The sequence below is a fragment of the Pteropus vampyrus genome, unplaced genomic scaffold (genome assembly GCF_000151845.1).
Source record: "Pteropus vampyrus isolate Shadow unplaced genomic scaffold, Pvam_2.0 Scaffold19, whole genome shotgun sequence".
NCBI lineage: Eukaryota > Metazoa > Chordata > Mammalia > Chiroptera > Pteropodidae > Pteropus > Pteropus vampyrus.
Genome location: NW_011888800.1, coordinates 322610 through 341822, shown reverse-complemented (window position 1 = coordinate 341822; position 19213 = coordinate 322610). Strand labels below are relative to the sequence as shown.

Sequence of the window (19213 nt, the reverse complement as noted above, 5' to 3'; positions counted from 1 at the left end):
GGGGATATATAAAGGTTTTCATTACACATCTGTATGTGTTTGGTTGATTGTGTATTTCTCATACTAAATTCTAAGCTCTGAAGTTCATGCTATTTTGCTCTTCATTCTGTCCTCTCACCTAATAACCCTTGGCACACATAATAGTATAGGTGCTTCACAACACATTCTTTACTAAATAAGTAGATGTATACCTGAAGCAGGAGATGAGGTACAAGGCAAGGCTCCTGGGTTTCGTGGGGTTTTCTTTTCTCATTTTTCTCTTTCTCTGCACCGCCCCTTCCTGCCCACCCGCCCCCTGACTCCCACCCCCGGCTAATATCTTTGTGGTTCCGAGAATTAGGAGCTTAATTCACCATGGGTCTCTGAACTTTATCTTTGTCTAATAATTTGAGCTGGGGTCCCAACAATATATTACGAAGTTATATGTGACATCTACTCCAGAACTATTTTAGAGAGAAATTGAGATTCCTTCTACCCTTTCTTGTGGACAAAACTATTGTATTACTAGTGACTATAGTCCAGGTAGCTTAGGGTCCAGAGGAAAGTTGGAGAAGTAAACAGATAATCCAAGAAAATCAAGCACTCTAATGGCATAAGTACAGGCATGAAGGGGGACAGAGGCTCTTAACCAAGCCTGGGGGGCATTCGGCAGAGTTTTGTCGAAGGTGATTTGTAGACTAAGTCCTGAATAAGATGCAAGATGTAGACAAGGGAAAAGGATAGGAGTGGGCTATGGAATTGAGAGAAAAAAATAAAATTCAAAAGGCACGAGATGAGTACTCGTACAGAGCTTAAAGTGGGAAAATGTGAAAAAATTCAAGATGTATGTGGGAAAGAAGTGGCAAGAAGTGAGTCTGGAGGAACTGTGGTCAGGGGATTTATCTTGAAGTCCATAGAGAATCTATAAAGGGTTTTTAATAATGGAGTAGCCCCATCAGATTTGCCTGTTAGAAAGATCTTTTGGTTTTACAGTGTGTGAAGAAGCTCCAGGCACCACGAACTAGGACTAGAACTACTTTTTCTTGAAGTCAATTTCTCTTGACTACACCACCTCTTCTCTCTGAGGAAGGCTTGGAAGGAGAAAAGCAAGCCCCTATATCATGCCAATAAAAGTAGGCAGAGGATGGACAAGTTGAAATAGATAATTGGCTATGTGTTGATCATGGGTATATCAATATTCCATTTTTTTAGTGTGAGAGAAGCACTATAGGAAGTAGTGAACAGTATTTGCTCTAAGTTATCAGCTGGTGTTGCTTGAGAAAATTTTAACCTGTTTCTCCGTCTGAAAAGTAAGACTATTATTTTATTAAGGACTTATATGCATCAAGTTAATGCAACTAGTAAGGTTGCTTACAAAGGTTCCAAGGATCATACAATTAGTAAGTTATGAAGCCATGACATGTGTTCACCCAATCTCTCCCTTAAGTCAGAAAGTTCCTTCTGACCTAAGATGGAAATGGAGCTAACAGAGCCAATTTTGCATGACTAAGGGAAAAGGAGACTTTCAGCCGATTGGAGACCACTTTGGTCAGTTTTGGAAAAGTGTGTAAATTAGGACACTTCGATTCAAGTGACAGAAACCTATGAGAGCTAGCTTAAGTTAAAACACATAAACACTACACTATACGATATAGCAATGCTCCACGGAAACCAAGGGCAAGAACACAGCCTCCTCAGAAAAGGATTTGAACAAAGGGACAGTTCGCAAAATTCATCTTCCATTTCAGTTCCTCTGGGCATCTGCTTCATTCTATATTTTCTCTCTGGAAACTTTCTCTTTTTTGTAGTTTACATGAAAGAATATATAGCCATGAATACCTTTTAAGTTTATATGTTGCAATCTACTCTGCTAGTTCCTCAGTCTTAAAGTTCCTAAGGAACAGCTTTCACCCTAACCTGGGTTCGATGTCCATCCGGGAACAATCAGCTAAGCCCATAAAAGCAGGGCCACATTCCACAAATACTGCTGCTAAGGGACACTCCTGTGGGTTACAGCCACTCCTCAGGTGAGAACTGGTTACAAGGGGTAAACTGGATGACAACTCAACAGCTGTACTTTAAAGAAAGGAAATCTCTTATTGTCAGAGTTTAGAGTTTCTTCTCTTCTCCACAGTCAACAATTTTGTTGCTATATCTCATTTCCTCTTCCACTGATATCTTATCGATCCTACCATTCTTAACATTTTAGGAAAGAATAATTTATTTTTTGGAATAGCAGGAAATTTGATAGGCGCATATATAAATCATCCTAAGAGGTGACTTTCTGCTCGATTTTTTAAGAACTCCAAGAAAAGTATATCTCATAGTCAGTGGCATGTCACAATATTGTTTACCATGCCAAGAAATTCTTCACTATGGTTTGACCCTTGAACAACTTAGGTTTGAACTGCACAGGTCAACTGAAAAAACTTGTATAACTGGACCCACGCAATACAAACCCATCTTGTTCTTGTTCAAGGGTCAATTGTAATTCCTTCTGCTGCTATTTAAATGCATTTCCTTTCTCAGACTTAATGGAGCAAGCGGTACACAGCTCATCAGAACTTGCTTTGAAGAGATTATCAACCATTTGAAAAATCCCCTCAGCATTCTCTTTACCAAACTGCAAAAACTAGACCCTTCAATCCTTCCTAAATTATATCTTATTATATAGTCATGAGGTCAACAGAATTATTTGTATAGAAAAACATGAATACTAAATCACAGCTTTCCTATAGACCTTCTCTGTGTATCCTCTTAGAAAGGCTAAAACTGGACACAGTACTAGCCTAGTCAGAACAGATGATAAGTAAGGGGTTAGGGTGGAGATGGTAGGGGAAGGATTCAAGCAGCTTTCACAGAATCCACTATAAGAGCAGCTGAGCCTCCATGGAGATGGAAGGTTATCTGGCAGCTACTCTCTCCACCCCTCTCTGGAGTCACATGGTCTCTCACCTGGGCATTTGCTATGTTCTTTGCTGGCCAGATTCTTTCGACTTGTAGATTCCACTGCTGATTCTGCTTACCTGAAGCTCAAGTTCAACGTACTACTTTCTCTGGTCCAGTACCACCTAACTGACTGGCTCAAGTCCCACCCTCGGTCCTACCAGCTGTAGGTGGAAAGGCAGGTCCATCCAGCTCTGTGGAGATACAAGCGCCAAATGGTACTTTTCTTTCTTGTGTATGTAATGGACAAGATTCCAGGATAGCAGCTATTACAAGGAAGTTTTCCTTATATATCTTAAGTTCCCTTATGAGTCATCTCACCACACTTCTAGAATGATTCCATTTCTTAATCTTTATGCCAAATTTTCATGATCATTAAATTCTAAATGTTTTCTATTTTTTTACTAGTTATTTAGAAATATGTTTTAAAATGTCCAAATATATGTAGTAGGAGCTCATTAGAAGTGAGAACAAATGACTTACATTCATATTTATGGAAAGTTGATTTCAAAATTACCCAAGGAGATATATAAATGAATCTTCAATAATTACTTATTAAATTTTAGTGGAATTAAATGCCTTCTCAAAAGTTTTCTATTGGAAATGCTCTGCATGGCTAGTTTTTATGGCTCTACCCATTCCTCGTTTACTACTTGACCTTAATTTACTCCTCTCTCTTCTCAGGTTTGATTGCCTGGCTGGCTCAATCCTACTAGACTGCAGCTATTGTGAAAGGCTTCAGTTCCTCCTATGTTCCCATAATAAAATTAGTTGTGTTACTATGTGAAAAAAGATAACCTAATATTTGGTGCTATTTTGGGGGAGAGTTTTCCTAAAATAGCTCTTTTAATATTTCATCTTTTTTTAAGACTATTAAAACAATGCTTATAGGCAACATGTGAACTTTGCAAAATCTATCTTCAAGTTCTCCTGATTAATAAGAACACTTTTATCAATTGGATATTCTCATGTACCTCACAATTAAAATATAATGATAATAATAATCACATTTAAAGTGCTGAAAGAAGAGCATAGTACAACTAGGTCCTGTCTCAACATACTCCTTTCATTGAACTAAAAGATTCATCCTCTAGTTTCTATTGTATTCCCTGCGGTTAGTGCTTAGCAGCACTAACCGCAGGGAATACAATAGAAACTAGAGGATGAATTTTTGTTTGGTTTAAATACAAAACTGTAGATACATGACTGTAAACATGCAAAAATACGTCTATATGTGACCTGGAAGGCAATAAACCAAAATGAAAATACTTGTTTTAATTTTTAAAGATATTTAATAAAAATATTTAAAATACTCAGTTGAGCACTAAAAAAAAAAAAAAAAACAAAATTCTTGAAAGTCTGAGTGACTAAATAAAAAAAGCTCTCTTTAATCATTGACATTCCTCATTGAAATCTTGAAACTCTTCCAACTGTTGAAAAGTAAGCCGAATAGTTGCTTCTTCCCTCCCCTGAGAGTGAAAAACAAGATACTTTACTGCTCTGGGAAGGTTACATAAAATCCTGAATCTTTTCAAAATGTTAACCAGACTCTGGGCAAGTCCTGAGGTTCCAACTCCTAAAAAACTGCTTATAACTTGGGTACTATGGATCCATCCTGGACACTCAGGACTTCCTGGCAAGAACGGGCAACAAAGATTTGTTTTGCACGAAGTCACTACTCAGGTTTAATTTACATTATATGTAAAAAATTTTAAAACACAAAGCTTACCTTTAAATGGAAATGTAAACTGAATCTAACAAAGGCCCTAAAGAAGAACAAAATAGTATTCTGTCTCCAAATGGGGAATAGTGTAAAGAACTCAAGGGAAGTAAGAAAAGTTGGGACTGAACATATGGTTCTTAAGGGTAGGCAATAATAGGACTGGGCAAAAATAATAGTGGAATTTAGATCTGAAAAGAAATTTACAAGTTTAATCCAAATCTCTCAATTTACAGATGAGGAAACTTGAGGCCCATTTATTTATTCATATTGAACAAACATTTATTGTGTACCTATATGCTCGATGCAGGAAAAACAATAAACAAGACATGGTCTAATGAGAGGAAGTGACTTGTCAAGTCACAAAGCAAGTAAGCTGCTAAACAAGGGCTCTCTGCATGGAACACTATATTTTCTGATAATATACAATCCTTTCTGCACCTGTAAGCACACTAAGCATTTGAAGAAAGTTCTATACAAAGATAAGAATTTCATATACAATTGATGTAGTAACATTCTGCGATATAAGGGATATATATTATATTCAGATGGCGTTAGAATCTATATAAAATAACCACGCAGTTTCTTAATTAACACGTGAAATGGTAATTTCCTCGGAAGTGCTTTCTAATTTCTTGGTCATTAGGTATTCCACGTGCAAATTTTGACAATCCAGATTTTGAAATTTTTCAAGATGACTTCTGGTCATGCAACTATGACTCTTACCATATCCTGTCTCCTTCAAATCTTTCACTCAACTAGTGTTGTACTATTTCGTTTTTTTTTTTTTTCCCAGTAAATGACTCTATTTTAAAAGCCCTAGTTCTAACATTAACCAGTTTATCTCCTTAACCATTCATAATGTAACCAGTTTGGTACCTTCAGTGTTATAGTACACACAGATATAAATAATAAAATGTCCTTTACTGGAACTTATTTAAAAGAAAACTTATGTACCTCATTTTAAAATGAACATTGGCACTTACTACAAAAGAGAAAATAGAAGGTTTGGAACCAATTCTTTTCCTGTTGTTTTTTGCTGATTTAATAACCTGAAGAAAGCAATAGGGGAGTTCTTAAACATAGGAAAGGACAGGAGCTCTCTACTAGAAGCAATACTATAGGCTCAGAGTTCCTCTCCAATTAAAACAACCTGTAAGAAAAGGTGTGAAATTCTTATAACTTAATGAAATAAAGTTTTTGATACTCCTGATTGGAAAATAGCAATTTATATTCCAGCAATTTTGAGAATGATGGGAGACGTAAGGGAACTGAAAAGTCACCTGTGCGATACTACCAATATTATGACATAGAGCTTTAAGACTGACTTTCCATCATCATCTCCTTCTGTTGTACTTCCTTCCCCTAGCCATTCACTCCCTATTATTATTTGTGCCTCCTTCCTACAGAGTAAGCTCTACTGAGGACAGGCACTGGCCATTAACCATCTCTGTATCCTACCTTGAATCACAGTACACAGCTGATAATAATGAATACCATAGATGGGTAACCGAAATTTAAAAATTGATAACATCTATTCTAATTTATATATCCATACTCTAGAACTAACTGTAGTAATAAACATTTAAACTACATCAAGAACATGTAGTTCTAAATCAAAGAACAGGGTATGTTAAACGGCAAGGCAGGGCTGAGAATTTTGAAAAGTCTGGCTATATAAAAAAACCATGGTGCATGCTGCTCTAAAAATATCAACCACTTCTTTTTAAACAGGAAGGGTCAATTTCAAGCCTCAGATAATGAAAGGTAGAAGAAAACTGTCTGGAATAAAAGAAACATTAAGTGGAAAAAAAAGATAATTTTATCTCTGGATTAAGACATTTTAATATACATAATGTATAGTTCTTCATATAATTTATTAATGTCATTTTCTACAGGACACTGCAATTAATTCAGTGACATCAATATTGACCTCATACAGACAAAGGATGAAAGCTGGGTCTTCTTGTGTACCAAGTACAAAACAGGTACTAAGGAGTTACCACACACAACGGTTATGAGAGATCAACTTTAAGGATGACTCGAGTTTACAGTAGTTGCTTCACATGGTTTTCTCTTAAGACTTGGATGCCACCCAGTGCTGCTGTGTTTGTGCAACTGCCAGCTCTGGACCACCCAACTACCTTCTTTTACCAGCCCCGCTTTTGCCTGTTTTACTGCTCCCGCTGCTAGACTTGCCAGATGATTTTGAGGAGAAGAGTCTTGTCATGAATTCAGAAACATCAGGCAATTCATGGTTGGAATTCAGCATATTCATTGACTGCTCCATCTCCTGCAGGAAGACAAAGCACAATGATAAGAAAGGCACCGGGATCCTGAGCCACTGAACAACTAGCACTTCTATTCAGGAAAGAGAGAAACAGCACAAGTAAAAGGCGCTGGTTCTATGGAATGACACAATGCCATACCCAACAGTGCTTAAGGAACCATGTTTAATACCTTCAGTCCTTAGTAAATGCCCAATAAGTGTTTGCCTGGGGTTTGATTCACTTTATGTTTTTATAAAAGGCATTTTCTTGGATGATGAACATATGAGATCACATTCCCACCACCTTATGTTTCTGATTAAAATGCTTTCTTATCATTTTAAGGAGTGTTTTTTTTTTTTAAACTCATGCTTCCTTTAGATGCATATCACCAGAATATCAAGGTATCAGAAAAGTCTGGAAGATAACTGCAGTATTTCTAAGACTTTATTCCCAAGACCCTTAGAAATAAAATCTATGCTATATGACTTGGGTGACTTCAATTTCAGCATCTAAAGCAAGCAACACAAATGTTACTAACAAGTCGCTGGCAGGACAGGAAAAAGATGTGGCACTTTTTTTTTTGAGGTTTTTTTCGTCTCTTTTATTCAGCCAATAATCTATAAAGTGCTGTTCTACTTTCGACCATGTTAATACCTAATTCATTTGAATTTTATGCGACATTCCAAAAGTGAACTTAAAAGTGTATTACTTTAGATACGAAAAAAATAGCAAATACTATATTATCTATCATTTAAAATGGAATAACAATCGGATATTTTCTTGGTCTCTCCCCCTAAAGGTAGAGTTAATACATGGATATTCAAAGAGAAAGTGCTTTTACAAAAAAAGGCCAAGGAAAGAAACATTATAAACGTAAATCAAATATGTTAATGTGCCTTAATAATTAAGAATTAAATGTATATGGTAATAGGTCTTGAGTCCTTGCAAAAATATATCAACTTTATTTTTGAATCTGTTCAATTCTGAAGCTCTTGAAAAAACAACTTTGTATTGCTTACCATGTGCAAAGCACTTTGCAAGTAATTAACTTTTTAATCCAATGTGACTTCTGTTGTTGCCTTCTGTTGATGTCATAGAGAGATAATTGGCTTAACAGATACAAGGATTGCACAGGATGTATATCGCGTGGCCAACACAGAAGCAGAAGTGCCAAATTTAGCAATAATACTTTGAAACATCAAAAAGCTTTCTTTTTCCATGAAGCTTTTTCTGCCATTGTGGCTTAGAATAAAATGCCTTACCTTCTACAGAACTTAATCACCAACTACCTCAGCAAACGTTTATTTTATGTATATCTTATTTTCCCATTACTCACACACTCTCTCTCTCTCTCTCTCTCTCTCTCTCTCTCTCTCTCTCTCTCTCTCTCACACACACACACACACACACACACACACACAAAATCCCCTGAAGGCAAGAAAAGTTTTTTATAAATCCATTCTATTTCCTACTTTTAACTAAATTATGAGTTTGTTGATGACAGGGATGACACATAATTCATTTGTGTATTCCCTAGTACCGAGGACCTAGAAACCAATTAATAAATGTTTTTATAGCAATGAATAAGATGTCAACACATCAATATATTAAATACAATAGAAAAACTTAGAACTCAAGATATTTGTTGATGGTTTTTGGGTGGGAGAATGGACTTTAAAAAACTGAAAATTTTATAAAAAAGCCTATACTTGAAAGAGACAAAACGGTGAAACTAAATTTGAAACATCTACTTGGCAACTCCTCTCCCCATTCCCAAACCAGTATGGTTTTGTGGTACAGAGTGTGAAAACTTCTATCTTTATCCCTTATCTTTCCAAATTTATTTTGTGTGTCTGAACACATAAATAAAACATGTACTCTGAAGAGTTTTATAAAGTAAGATAGATTATAGGAAGCTATCATTTTGCAAAATATTTGAGTTAGTGTACTAGGACTATTATGCATTTCAACTATTTAACAAGTGACACACAGAGAGGCTGGTACTACATAGAATGCTGTAGTTATGTGAAGAGACCCAGGCCTTTATCAAGCAAAATCAACTGAATTTTTCTGGTCCAACGGAAATGACTAAGTGCCAGGAATATAATACTCTGCTAACATAACCTCTAGATGAATTTGGCTTAGGAATTAGGATAAAGCTGAAAAGACCCAAGCTGTCCAGCCACAATGGACAGACCAGGCATCAGAATATGGTTCAAAAATCCACAGGTGGGCATTCATCTTACCCGTCTCATGTCAGGGTCACTTGTGTTGACCACTTTGGGCAGAAGCACAAATATCAACAATGGAAGAACCATCATCATAACCTGTAGATGAAAAAATTTGGAAAACGTTTTTTCCCACTTAACAGTACAGCAAAATCTACACTTAGCAACCAGTGATAAAATTCAAGATTGAAATGTATATAGAATAAAACTAGTAGCAACCACTTCAATTCTAGCCAGACCTGCTGACAGCAAGGTACCCCGCAATGTCTGACCATTACAGAATATAAGAGCCTTATCTATACATGTTTGGATTTTATAGACACCTCACTTTATATTTGTGCCGCCTATCATTTTCTCAGTTTACAGTTTTATTTAACACAAAGAGTTTGCAAACAGTTCTATCTATTCACTTCTTCAGTCTATATTCTGGTACTGGGGTTGGTGATTCTGATGGCCAGCTGGGCTGCTCTTTCCAAATGACTTTGTAGTTCTTGGAGAAAACACTGTATTGGCCCTCTTGTTAATGTATATCCTCTGGAACCTATAATAAAAGGCAACTACTTTAGCAGATCAGTTTCAAAAACTGACCTAGAAGCTTAGAGCCTTGGATATGCTTCCATGGAATTTCAGTAATGAGAACAAGAGAGATGTTTCTTAGTAAGTTTTGGAGTCTCATTGCTGATTTCTCCTATCCACTCTACCCTCCTGCTTCTTAATCCCTGATAGAAGATTTAGGTACTAATTTATTCCTCTCTAGAGAGATGTATAGCCCCCAAAATTCCTTTTTGTGATCTAAATAGCTATCAGCAAGGAATATAATCAACTTAGACAATTCTAACGCAATAATTCAACTTTCCAAAATAGCCTCCCCCCAGCCCCCGCAAAAAAAACACGTCAATTTGTTTCTAAAGAATGTATTCTATTACTGTTTTTTTTAATTAGTGGATGGCATCACATCAGTTCATGGTAACACCAAATACTTAAATTACCACAGAGTAACTCCTCTGCTCACTACACATGCCCCGCCCAACCAAAAAAAAAAAAAAGAAAAAACCTTACTTATATCATCAACAGAGGCTAGTTAATAAATGATGGCAAATTCATCAATGTACTAATACACAGGTAGTATGAAAGAGGCAACAACTCCATGGTGACTTACCACATATTCTTACTCTATTTGAATTTTATAAAGTTTCATCACAAATATTTATACAATTTCCACTGCATATTTCAACACCAAATTTACCATGCAATTCTCACTATATTCTTTTCATTATATATTCCCCACACCACTATTTTCCTGAAAACCAAAAATTATTCACAATTATCCTTCCAACAATATAACTTCTGTTTTCTATCTCACAGGAATTAGACATTTTTGACTGCCTAGAAACAAATTAGAGATTAGTAAAGATATTTTATTGTAGCCTGATACATACCATTGGGTTCATCAGAAAGTCTGTCCAGCCCCATGATTCCCTTTTAATAAAGTAAGAAGGTGGACCTGAAGATTTCATTTGGAGAGGATAGGGCAGTCTGACCACTTCTGATGTTTTGATGTAATTCACATATCTTGCTCTGATAAAGCAACACGAAAAAAGCATCATTAATGTATTAGCAAAGCCTTATAATTACCTTTAGCTTCTTCCAAATACTTTGGTATCTAAACTTTTGATCTTAGAAATCTATCAAAATAGCTTTATCTATATATTTAAAAATATTTAGTAAAATGTACAGAAACAACACAAGACTTGGAATAAAAAGACCTAGTTTCTAGTTGTAGCTCCGTAATTACCTAAGACTATGGGGTTGGACTGGTTCTTAACTTCTTTGGTTATACCAAAAGTTCTTTTAGACTCCTCTCAGCTTCAAAGCTCATTGATTGTATCTAATAATAAATTTTATTAGAAATATACCAAAATGCTGCCTTTGATTTTTTTATTATCTGAGATATGCGCTATTGGGTCCACTCAATTCTCAAGGCAGGAAAATTTTATGATGTAAAGAAGTCCCACAACAGGGCAATATATAACACTATATTTTTACCAGAAAGGCCACTAATTTTAGTCAAAACTCTCTCATCCATGTTCACACATATTCCAGCTTATTGCCTCCCCTATTTGAAAACTGCCTCCCCTATTATCTCTATCATTTCCTTCTGATCTTCTATTAGACATGTGTTAGGCCTTTTCATATTTTACTCAACATCTTGTTAAATTCTCATTTTGACAGTAACCATTCCTTTTTCTGTATTTTATTATGGATAATTTTTTCTGATTTATCTTTCAATTCACCATTAATACATCCATTAAGTTTTGTATTCCAATGCCTATATTTATTGTAGAAGCTCTATTGTATTTTTTTAAATATCTGTAGTCTATTTTGGTAGTTATCTTATTTCCTATGGCAGAAAGTTCTTCTAGTTCTTTAAGCATTTTAAATATATCAATCTATTTTATAGTCTATACCTAAAAATTCTACTATCTAAAGTTCCTGGAGGTCTGATTCATCTGTTAACTCAATACATATTGTTTTCTTGGGTATAAGTTAAGTAGACTTTAGTTATGTGTATGCCTGGACAGAGAGTTATCTCCCTCCAGAAAGGTTATGCATTTGCCTCTGCCAAGAGTCCAGGTTTATGAACAATGACCATCTTATTAATTGCTCAGCTTGGAAGTTTCTGGATCATGAAGGAAGTAATAAATTTAACCCCAAATTTCAATGTGGGTAGGACTGTGACTAACAGTGTTCAGGAGAGACTTTCCCCCACTCCAAAACAAGGGCTGAACTGGGAGTCTAGTCTTTTGGATTTTAGTAACAAGGGTCAATAGGGGAACCACGTCTTAGATCTAATTCTGATGCCAAGCAAACACAAGATTTGCCTCCTACCTGCACACTAATAAAATCTAAGCCTTTTGTATACAGAACATTAAAACCTCCAGGTGGGAAGGTGGTTTCTAGTTTATCCTTTGAGGATTTGCTTCTCTTTTTTTTTTGAAACTATTCATTTAAAAGGAAATGAATATGAGAATATAAATCCCAGTGCTGTAACCGATCCTTAAATGCTAAAGCAGGAAGCACACTTTACCCAAGGTAAAAAAGCAAATAAAACTTTATATTTAGGAAAATATTTCTATTTGCTTAGACTACTTTATTCAAAATTCAAACAGATAAAAAATAAAAATGAATTAGTTTTTAATAGACAAGTATCCCCTTTTAATAACTCTCATTCTATCCCATAAAACTTTATGCCTCTAAAAAGACATGAGAAAGTTGATACTTAATGAGGTTCACCTACTTTGAAACGATTTATTTATTCCATCCAAGAATATTCATAAGCATATTTACAAGGTATTACCTTCAATTCTAGCTTCACCCTTGCTCTAAATAGCTAACAGTTTTGAGACAAAGTAGAACAATCTAAGACAAGAACTGAATTTCAAAAAGAAGGGAAAAGTAATTTGTTTCTAAAGAATGTATTTTTAGTGACATCATGGCATTGGTTTCATGATAATATTAAGAATTTAAATTACTATAGAATAATTGTCTCCAGTCACTATACACACTAAAAGAGGAGAAAGAAAAGCCTACTTGTCCATTAGTAGGAACTGCTTAAAAAATGATGGTAAAGCCATCAATCAACTAATATACAGCTGATATAAAGGATGAGACAGCTCTATGTGTTACTCTATTTGAATTACAGCATATTTACATATTATACTTTAAAAACTTCTAATGAAAAAAAAAGCAAAGAAAAAAGGAAAACATTTTAGGAGTCAACACTAATACAACTGTAAATATTGTAGTACTAACTGAACAAATCTCTATTATGTCAGCTCAATTTGGGGTATTTTACAAATCAACCTACATAGACTTGGCACATACCAAAAAGGTCAGTGATAAAATACAGCTCCTACAACCCCAAAACTATTTTTGCCTTTGCATGACCCATGCTTTATTATAGCAACATGGAATAATTCTGTGATAGCTCAAACAAAGAAAATATATTATCATTTAAAACTTTCATTTTTGTTAACTATACCTCAGTAAAGTTAGGAAAAAACAAATAAATAAAATTGCTTCATTACTTCCTGATTAGATCAGACCAAAGAGAATACTATTGGCAGGAGACAATAAAAAAATAAACAAATAAATAAATTGGGGGTTATAACAGAAGGCTGAATCTGAATATTGTGGACATCAACACAAGTGACTCTTAACTGAAAATAGGTTTATAGTATTCTATACTCCCAGCCTGAATTAGTCCAAAATTCTTTTCACTTGAACTTCAAAGCACGTGTTCATGTACTTAGAAACCCTGAAATTTTTTCCTAGTCTGCCAGCCTCTAATACTGTGCTTTTCTTTTTCTTATCATGATCCTCATGATGTAATCTGTTGTATTCCCAAGAAGTACTAAGTTTCCATTACATATTAAATACTCCAGACAGGAAGAACTACAGAAATTTCCATATCAACGTACTATCTAATAGTTACTATCAAAATATCCCAATGAAAAACAAGTAACAAATAACATTTCCAATTTATAAAAGTTAGATTATTTCCAACTTAATAATCACATTTCAGTTACTTCAGTACTTCTGCTTCTGTATCTTACTCTTATCTATATAATCATATTAGGAGCTTTAAAATAAATTTTAAGTCAGAGCAGGACGAATTTCAACTTTATAATATTATCAATGCTCAGATTAAAATAATAAAGGATGTTTTAAATGTTTTAAGGAATACCTGTAATTTAAATAAAAAACTTGTCAACCTTAACTATAAATCTAAGATGGATATATAATGAGGTATTCCAATAGCCTAGACTTTGGTAAAAGATTAAATCATTTGCCCTCACCTCATTTTTCCTTTTGAAGTGATATCCACTCTGACAGGATCAAACCTATAAGCTGGAGATATAACTTCCACTACATAAGATCCAGAAGGTATATCATGAACCACGAAACTCCCATCTGTCCTGGAAAAATGAAAATCATATTTAGTCACTTCTGATCAACAGCTTATCCTTTTCTTATGTTTTAAATAATTTAACTCCCAAATCAACTCCCCCAAGAATGACATTCAGAGCAAACAGAAAAACAAAACTCCAAAACTAGCAAGAGTTGCTCCATATTTCAACTTCCATAATTACACTGAATGGGTTCTGAAAATACCCCAGACATTTCACAGCAGCAGAGAACCCTGACATAGAAAGTACTTCTATTCTTCGATAGAGATAACAGGAAACTAAAGCATAGTTCCTATTCTGAAGCTGTCTTCATTCAAGGGAAACTATTGATACACATTACTACTACATGATTAGTAGGTCCAATTTTGCTAACCCTTTCCAACAATTTAATTAAAATGGCTTTTTTCCCCTAGTTTTAATTTGCATTTTGTTGTTTTTCTTTCTTTCTGTTTTTATAGTCAAAACCATCCCCCTTTTCCTGGTTTCTTCTAAATGTGGGTTAGAAAACCATCCCATCAAGTCTACGGCCATGCTACCCTGAAAAAGCTCAATCCAGTCTGATCTTGGAAGCTAAGTAGGGTCAGGCCTGGTTAGTACTTGGATGGGAGACCACCTCGGAAGACCAGGTGCTGTAGGCATAAAAAAATTAAAAAATAACGGATTGTAAACTGACAAGGTCCTTGCAATCTGTGAGGTCAACCAAGAGTTGCCTCGCCTAAAAAAAAAAAAAGAAAAGAATGAAAACCATCCCATGATAATTTCATATTCAAGATCAAAATTAATTTGTTCTGATAATGAGAAACTGCCATTCTGAGAAAAAAAAAAGGTTGTTTCAGGAAAACAAATGATTCTAAAAGAATCAACTTTATCAGAAAATTCCTAGAATGATAATATTTTAAAATAACATTTCTTAAATCATTAGGTTCTCTCATAGTTAAAGGAATAATTGATTCTGCCACAGCCACAAAATTTACCAAAAAGAAAGAGGTGTTCCTTGCTCCTTCAAAGAACACACTAAACTATAACAACTGAAATGTAAACACTGAGTTAACTTATTCCTGAGCTGATGGCTTGCATTTGCCCTTCAGATCCACTCTTCACACTTCTCTCTCCACACCAGAGGAAGGGAAGAAAATGAGCTTAGTACATTTTACGTCCCTCCTCCGCCCATCAGTTCTCTCCCTGAGAAGCCACCTCTAACTGGCTGTATCAGTGTCAAGGGACACAGATCCTCTCTAGGAAGTCTTTCTTCCTCCTACATTCTAGTAATCTTTACTTCTCTTCCTCTCTTCAGACTTAGAGGTGATAATAGCCTTGAGCTTGTAAACTCTAGGGGACTGTGCAATCTGGTTGTTTCTCTATACCATGACTATACTGTTAATGCTTTCATTAAACTATTCTTTAATTATTCTAATCTGAGCATATCCCCTGTTATTTATTTATTTATTTATTTATTTTTATTTTTATTTTATTTATGCCTACAGCACCTGGTCTTCCTAGGTGGTCTCCCATCCAAGTACTAACCAGGCCTGACCCTGCTTAGCTTCCGAGATCAGACATTGGGCTTGTTCAGGGTAGCATGGCCATAGATCATGGACCGTGGACCTTCTGCGTGTAAAGCAGACGTGCTAATTGCTACACTGTGGAACCACGTCCTCCTGTTTCTTGACAGAACTCTAACTGAATAAATTTCAAAACATTTTTCTAGATACAGAAAAAAAAAGAATTAAACTAATGGCTGTGTAACACAAATAATAGCAGAACTACCTAAAGAAAAAGTGAATAGATACATTATCATAAGGCATATATTTTACTTTAGAAAGATAACACATAAATTTTATAATAAAATTTTAAAACTTAGCTTTAAAAATGTACTCTACAATATGTAAGCCTTGTACAGTATTAAAGGTTAGATCCTGATTTGAAAGAATAATTACATAAAAGCATTTTTAAGATAAGTGAGGGAACATTACTAATTTTGTTGACCCAATAACAGTATTGTGTTATTTATTTAAGGCCTTATCTTTACATAATAATTTACAAAAAAAGATAGAAGATAATGCTTTTATAAGTGAAATCATATTACGTCTAGGATCATTTTTAAATTTTCCAGAAAAAAAAATGATGTGCAGAGGAGACATGAAGCAGTAGATTGTGATGGGTACCTAAGGATTCACTAAGCTATTCAGTTTATTTTAGTGTATGCCTGTAATTTTTCATAATAAAAACTTCAAACAAGTATAGTACATAATCTTACTATTTTAGAAAATTGAAAACTATCTAAATATTCCAAAACAGAGGACTGGTTAAATTATTATTTACATAACAGTGATAAAAGCAAAAAGTGACATAGGAAGTCCTCAGTCAAAACTTTCATTTCTATAAGCAAGTCAAAATTGCATGCTAGTTATGCATAATATGTAAAAAGACAAATTACCTATCCCTCTTCCAACAAGTTTGCCACCATAAGAGCTCCTTATATTAATTCTTAATCAACTTTTCTACACACAAATGAAGAAATATGAAATGGTATCAGAAGCTGCTCACAAAAAAATCAAGCAAAAAAAAAAAGCGAGTTACAAAGTATTATATATTGTATTTTACTATTAAAAATACACATCATGTGATTCCAAAAAGGCTAAAAAAGATACAATAAAATATTAAGAGTTAGCTCTACTTTCTTATTTATAGTCTCTTCAATAATATTACTTATATACTATTTTAAAATAAAAGACATAAGTGCTTTTTAAAAGAATTGTATACTGCAGAAAGAGAGATCAAATGTTCAATTCAGGCTAACTTTTCAAAGCTAAATGACAGCTTTATCATTAAAACATTAATTAGGGTGGACCCTAAAGAATGCCCAAATGCCAGATTTTTAATGACACATAGCATTAAAATAATGGTTGTAAGCTTTTTCACATTTATTAATCTGTTAATATTTCCATTCGAAGGTACCTGGGCGATATGAATATTTGCAAATCATATTTAGAATTAAATGTACACATTTAAGTTGTCTGGTTTTCAGATACCACTTACTGGTGTACAAATCCTCCACAGAAACACTTCCTTTCCTAAATATTTTCTTTCAGTTCGCAGTTTGACTTTCCAAGCAGCAACTGAAAGATTTAAAATATCATAATTGTGCCCAGACATTTGAAAAAGCAAGCTGCTGCAAAACGAGACTGCTAATAAATTCAACAGGTCTTTTAATATATGCTGAAATCCTATTTCTATTCATTGCTAGAAAGGACAGAAGCAATATAGAAAAAATCCTAGTCTCACATAAATGCCTAGTGTGATATTGCAAATCCCCTGATGAATTCAAGTGTAAAAAAGAACAACAATCCCACCTCCAGACAAAAAAGGTGCTTTGATTAGGGACTTCAGGGCCCATTAACTTCAGAAGCAGCAAAATTAGCCTCCCAATCTATGTCATCACCAGAAGCCCTTTGGGCTTTGAGAATTCCCACTTGCTTAGCATCTTTCTACACAACATCAAACTACTAGAAGACTGAAATAAATGCAAAAAACGGCCAGATTCCAAGGAAACCAGATGAGATGCAAAGGAAAGCATTCGGCAAGAGACAAATAGGGGTCCACCTGTCCCCAGGGCCCAGAAGTGGTCATCCCCATACAGGGCCAAAATACAGTTGAAGATAACTGAACCTTCCGCTCCGGCCCTGGGGCAAGCACCCGCCGTCCTCATTTCTGAGGTACGGGACTGGGAAGGAGAGAGTCCAACTACCTCCCAAGGTCTCCCGGCACAGACCGCTAGCGGCGCCTGCCCCTTCACCCTCCGACAGCTACGTCGTCATGTCTTGACACTTAGCTCTCCCAGAAGGAATTCCCCTCTGGCTTCCATCCTAACCTCTCCCGCCGCCCTCAGGATGCTCACTTAAGGAAGCCGACGTGCTCTTCTCCGTCTACTAGCACTCGGGCCGCGGAGATCCAGTCCTGGGGCTTCACCCCTGGAACAACCGCACGCCCTTCGATCTTGAAGCGATCTCCTATGCCCACCCCAATCCCTCCCGACCCTTCGGCAGAAGCCCCGGGCACCTCCGAGCTCTGGGCATCTCCTGCTAGTAGCAGCAGAAGGACATAGATGAAACCCCACAGAGCAGCCGCCATGACAGCAGCTCTCAGCGGTCCGGCCCGCAGTCCCGGAAGCCCTCCCCGTCTCCCAGGTGCTGCCGCCGCCGCCGCCGGCGGCAGCCGATGTCGTCATCACTACGCGCCGGGTTCTGGCGCGCGCTATGAGCTCAAACCAGGGATGGGAATCTTTGGCCAATCGACGTGCGGCGAGGCGGCAATGAGGCGGCAAAAACGCGGAAATGCCCCGGGTTCGGGTTTGGAAACGGGTCTTGAGGGGCAGGTCGAGTGAAAGCGGCCAACCACAAAGCGAAAGTGGTGAAATATGTGTTGCTGTGGCAACCACGGAGATCGTGTACCTCATCTGAGTGAAAGATAAGACTGAAAGAGACGAGTATCTGCAGGAATAGGTTCAGAAGACAGCATTTAAAAAAACAGATTCCCCAAGACGAATGAGATGAAAAAGCCCCTGTTGGTGTGTTCAAAGGAAATAATGTCTCTGCATGGAAAATAGCTGGAAAAATACGTAAACTATTTACTAAGGGTGGCTTCTGGTGAAAAGTATTTGCAACAGCTCCCCAGCACTTTTCTAAAATGATACGAAATTTACAAAAATGCTAAAATAAAAAATAGCTTCATCCCCAAATTTTCTGATTTTCTCTCACATTTTGTGTGTGTGTGTGTGTGTGTGTGTGTGTGAGATTGTGATTTGCTAGTGTCTTAGACACATGTTCAGTTTGACTAATAGATAATCAGTGTTGGTCTTAATACCCCAGATAGGAGCTGGAACGTTTACTTTTTATGTGAGGCAAAGGGTGGAAGAGGATGAGCAGCAAACAGCGACTGAGCTCTCTGTATCTCCATTGCAGACTTTCTATTTCTTCCCTTACCTTACTGTCACTCTAATACAAAAGCATCCAATGGTTTGAACCCTTCAAATACCAGGTTTATACCTCCACAGTCATTAGATGGAGGAGAGAGCCTAAATAATGTTTTCAGGTAGTATGA

At 36.0% G+C, this 19213-nt stretch overlaps 1 protein-coding gene and 2 pseudogenes across 1 annotated transcript; 1 reads left to right on the top strand and 2 right to left on the bottom strand.

Moving 5' to 3' along the window:
• Positions 1-5352: 5352 nt before the first annotated feature.
• On the bottom strand, positions 5353-18337 carry EMC7 (ER membrane protein complex subunit 7). Its single transcript, XM_011354859.2, has 5 exons — positions 18012-18337; positions 14003-14122; positions 10583-10721; positions 9162-9242; positions 5353-6938 (listed from the first exon to the last, which is right to left on the bottom strand). The coding sequence occupies exons 1-5, from the start codon at positions 18242-18244 to the stop codon at positions 6786-6788; spliced, it is 726 nt and encodes a 241-aa protein (XP_011353161.1). The 5' UTR covers positions 18245-18337; the 3' UTR covers positions 5353-6785.
• LOC111736437 lies at positions 14633-14751 on the top strand (annotated as a pseudogene).
• On the bottom strand, positions 15589-15704 carry LOC111736380 (annotated as a pseudogene).
• Positions 18338-19213: the final 876 nt, after the last annotated feature.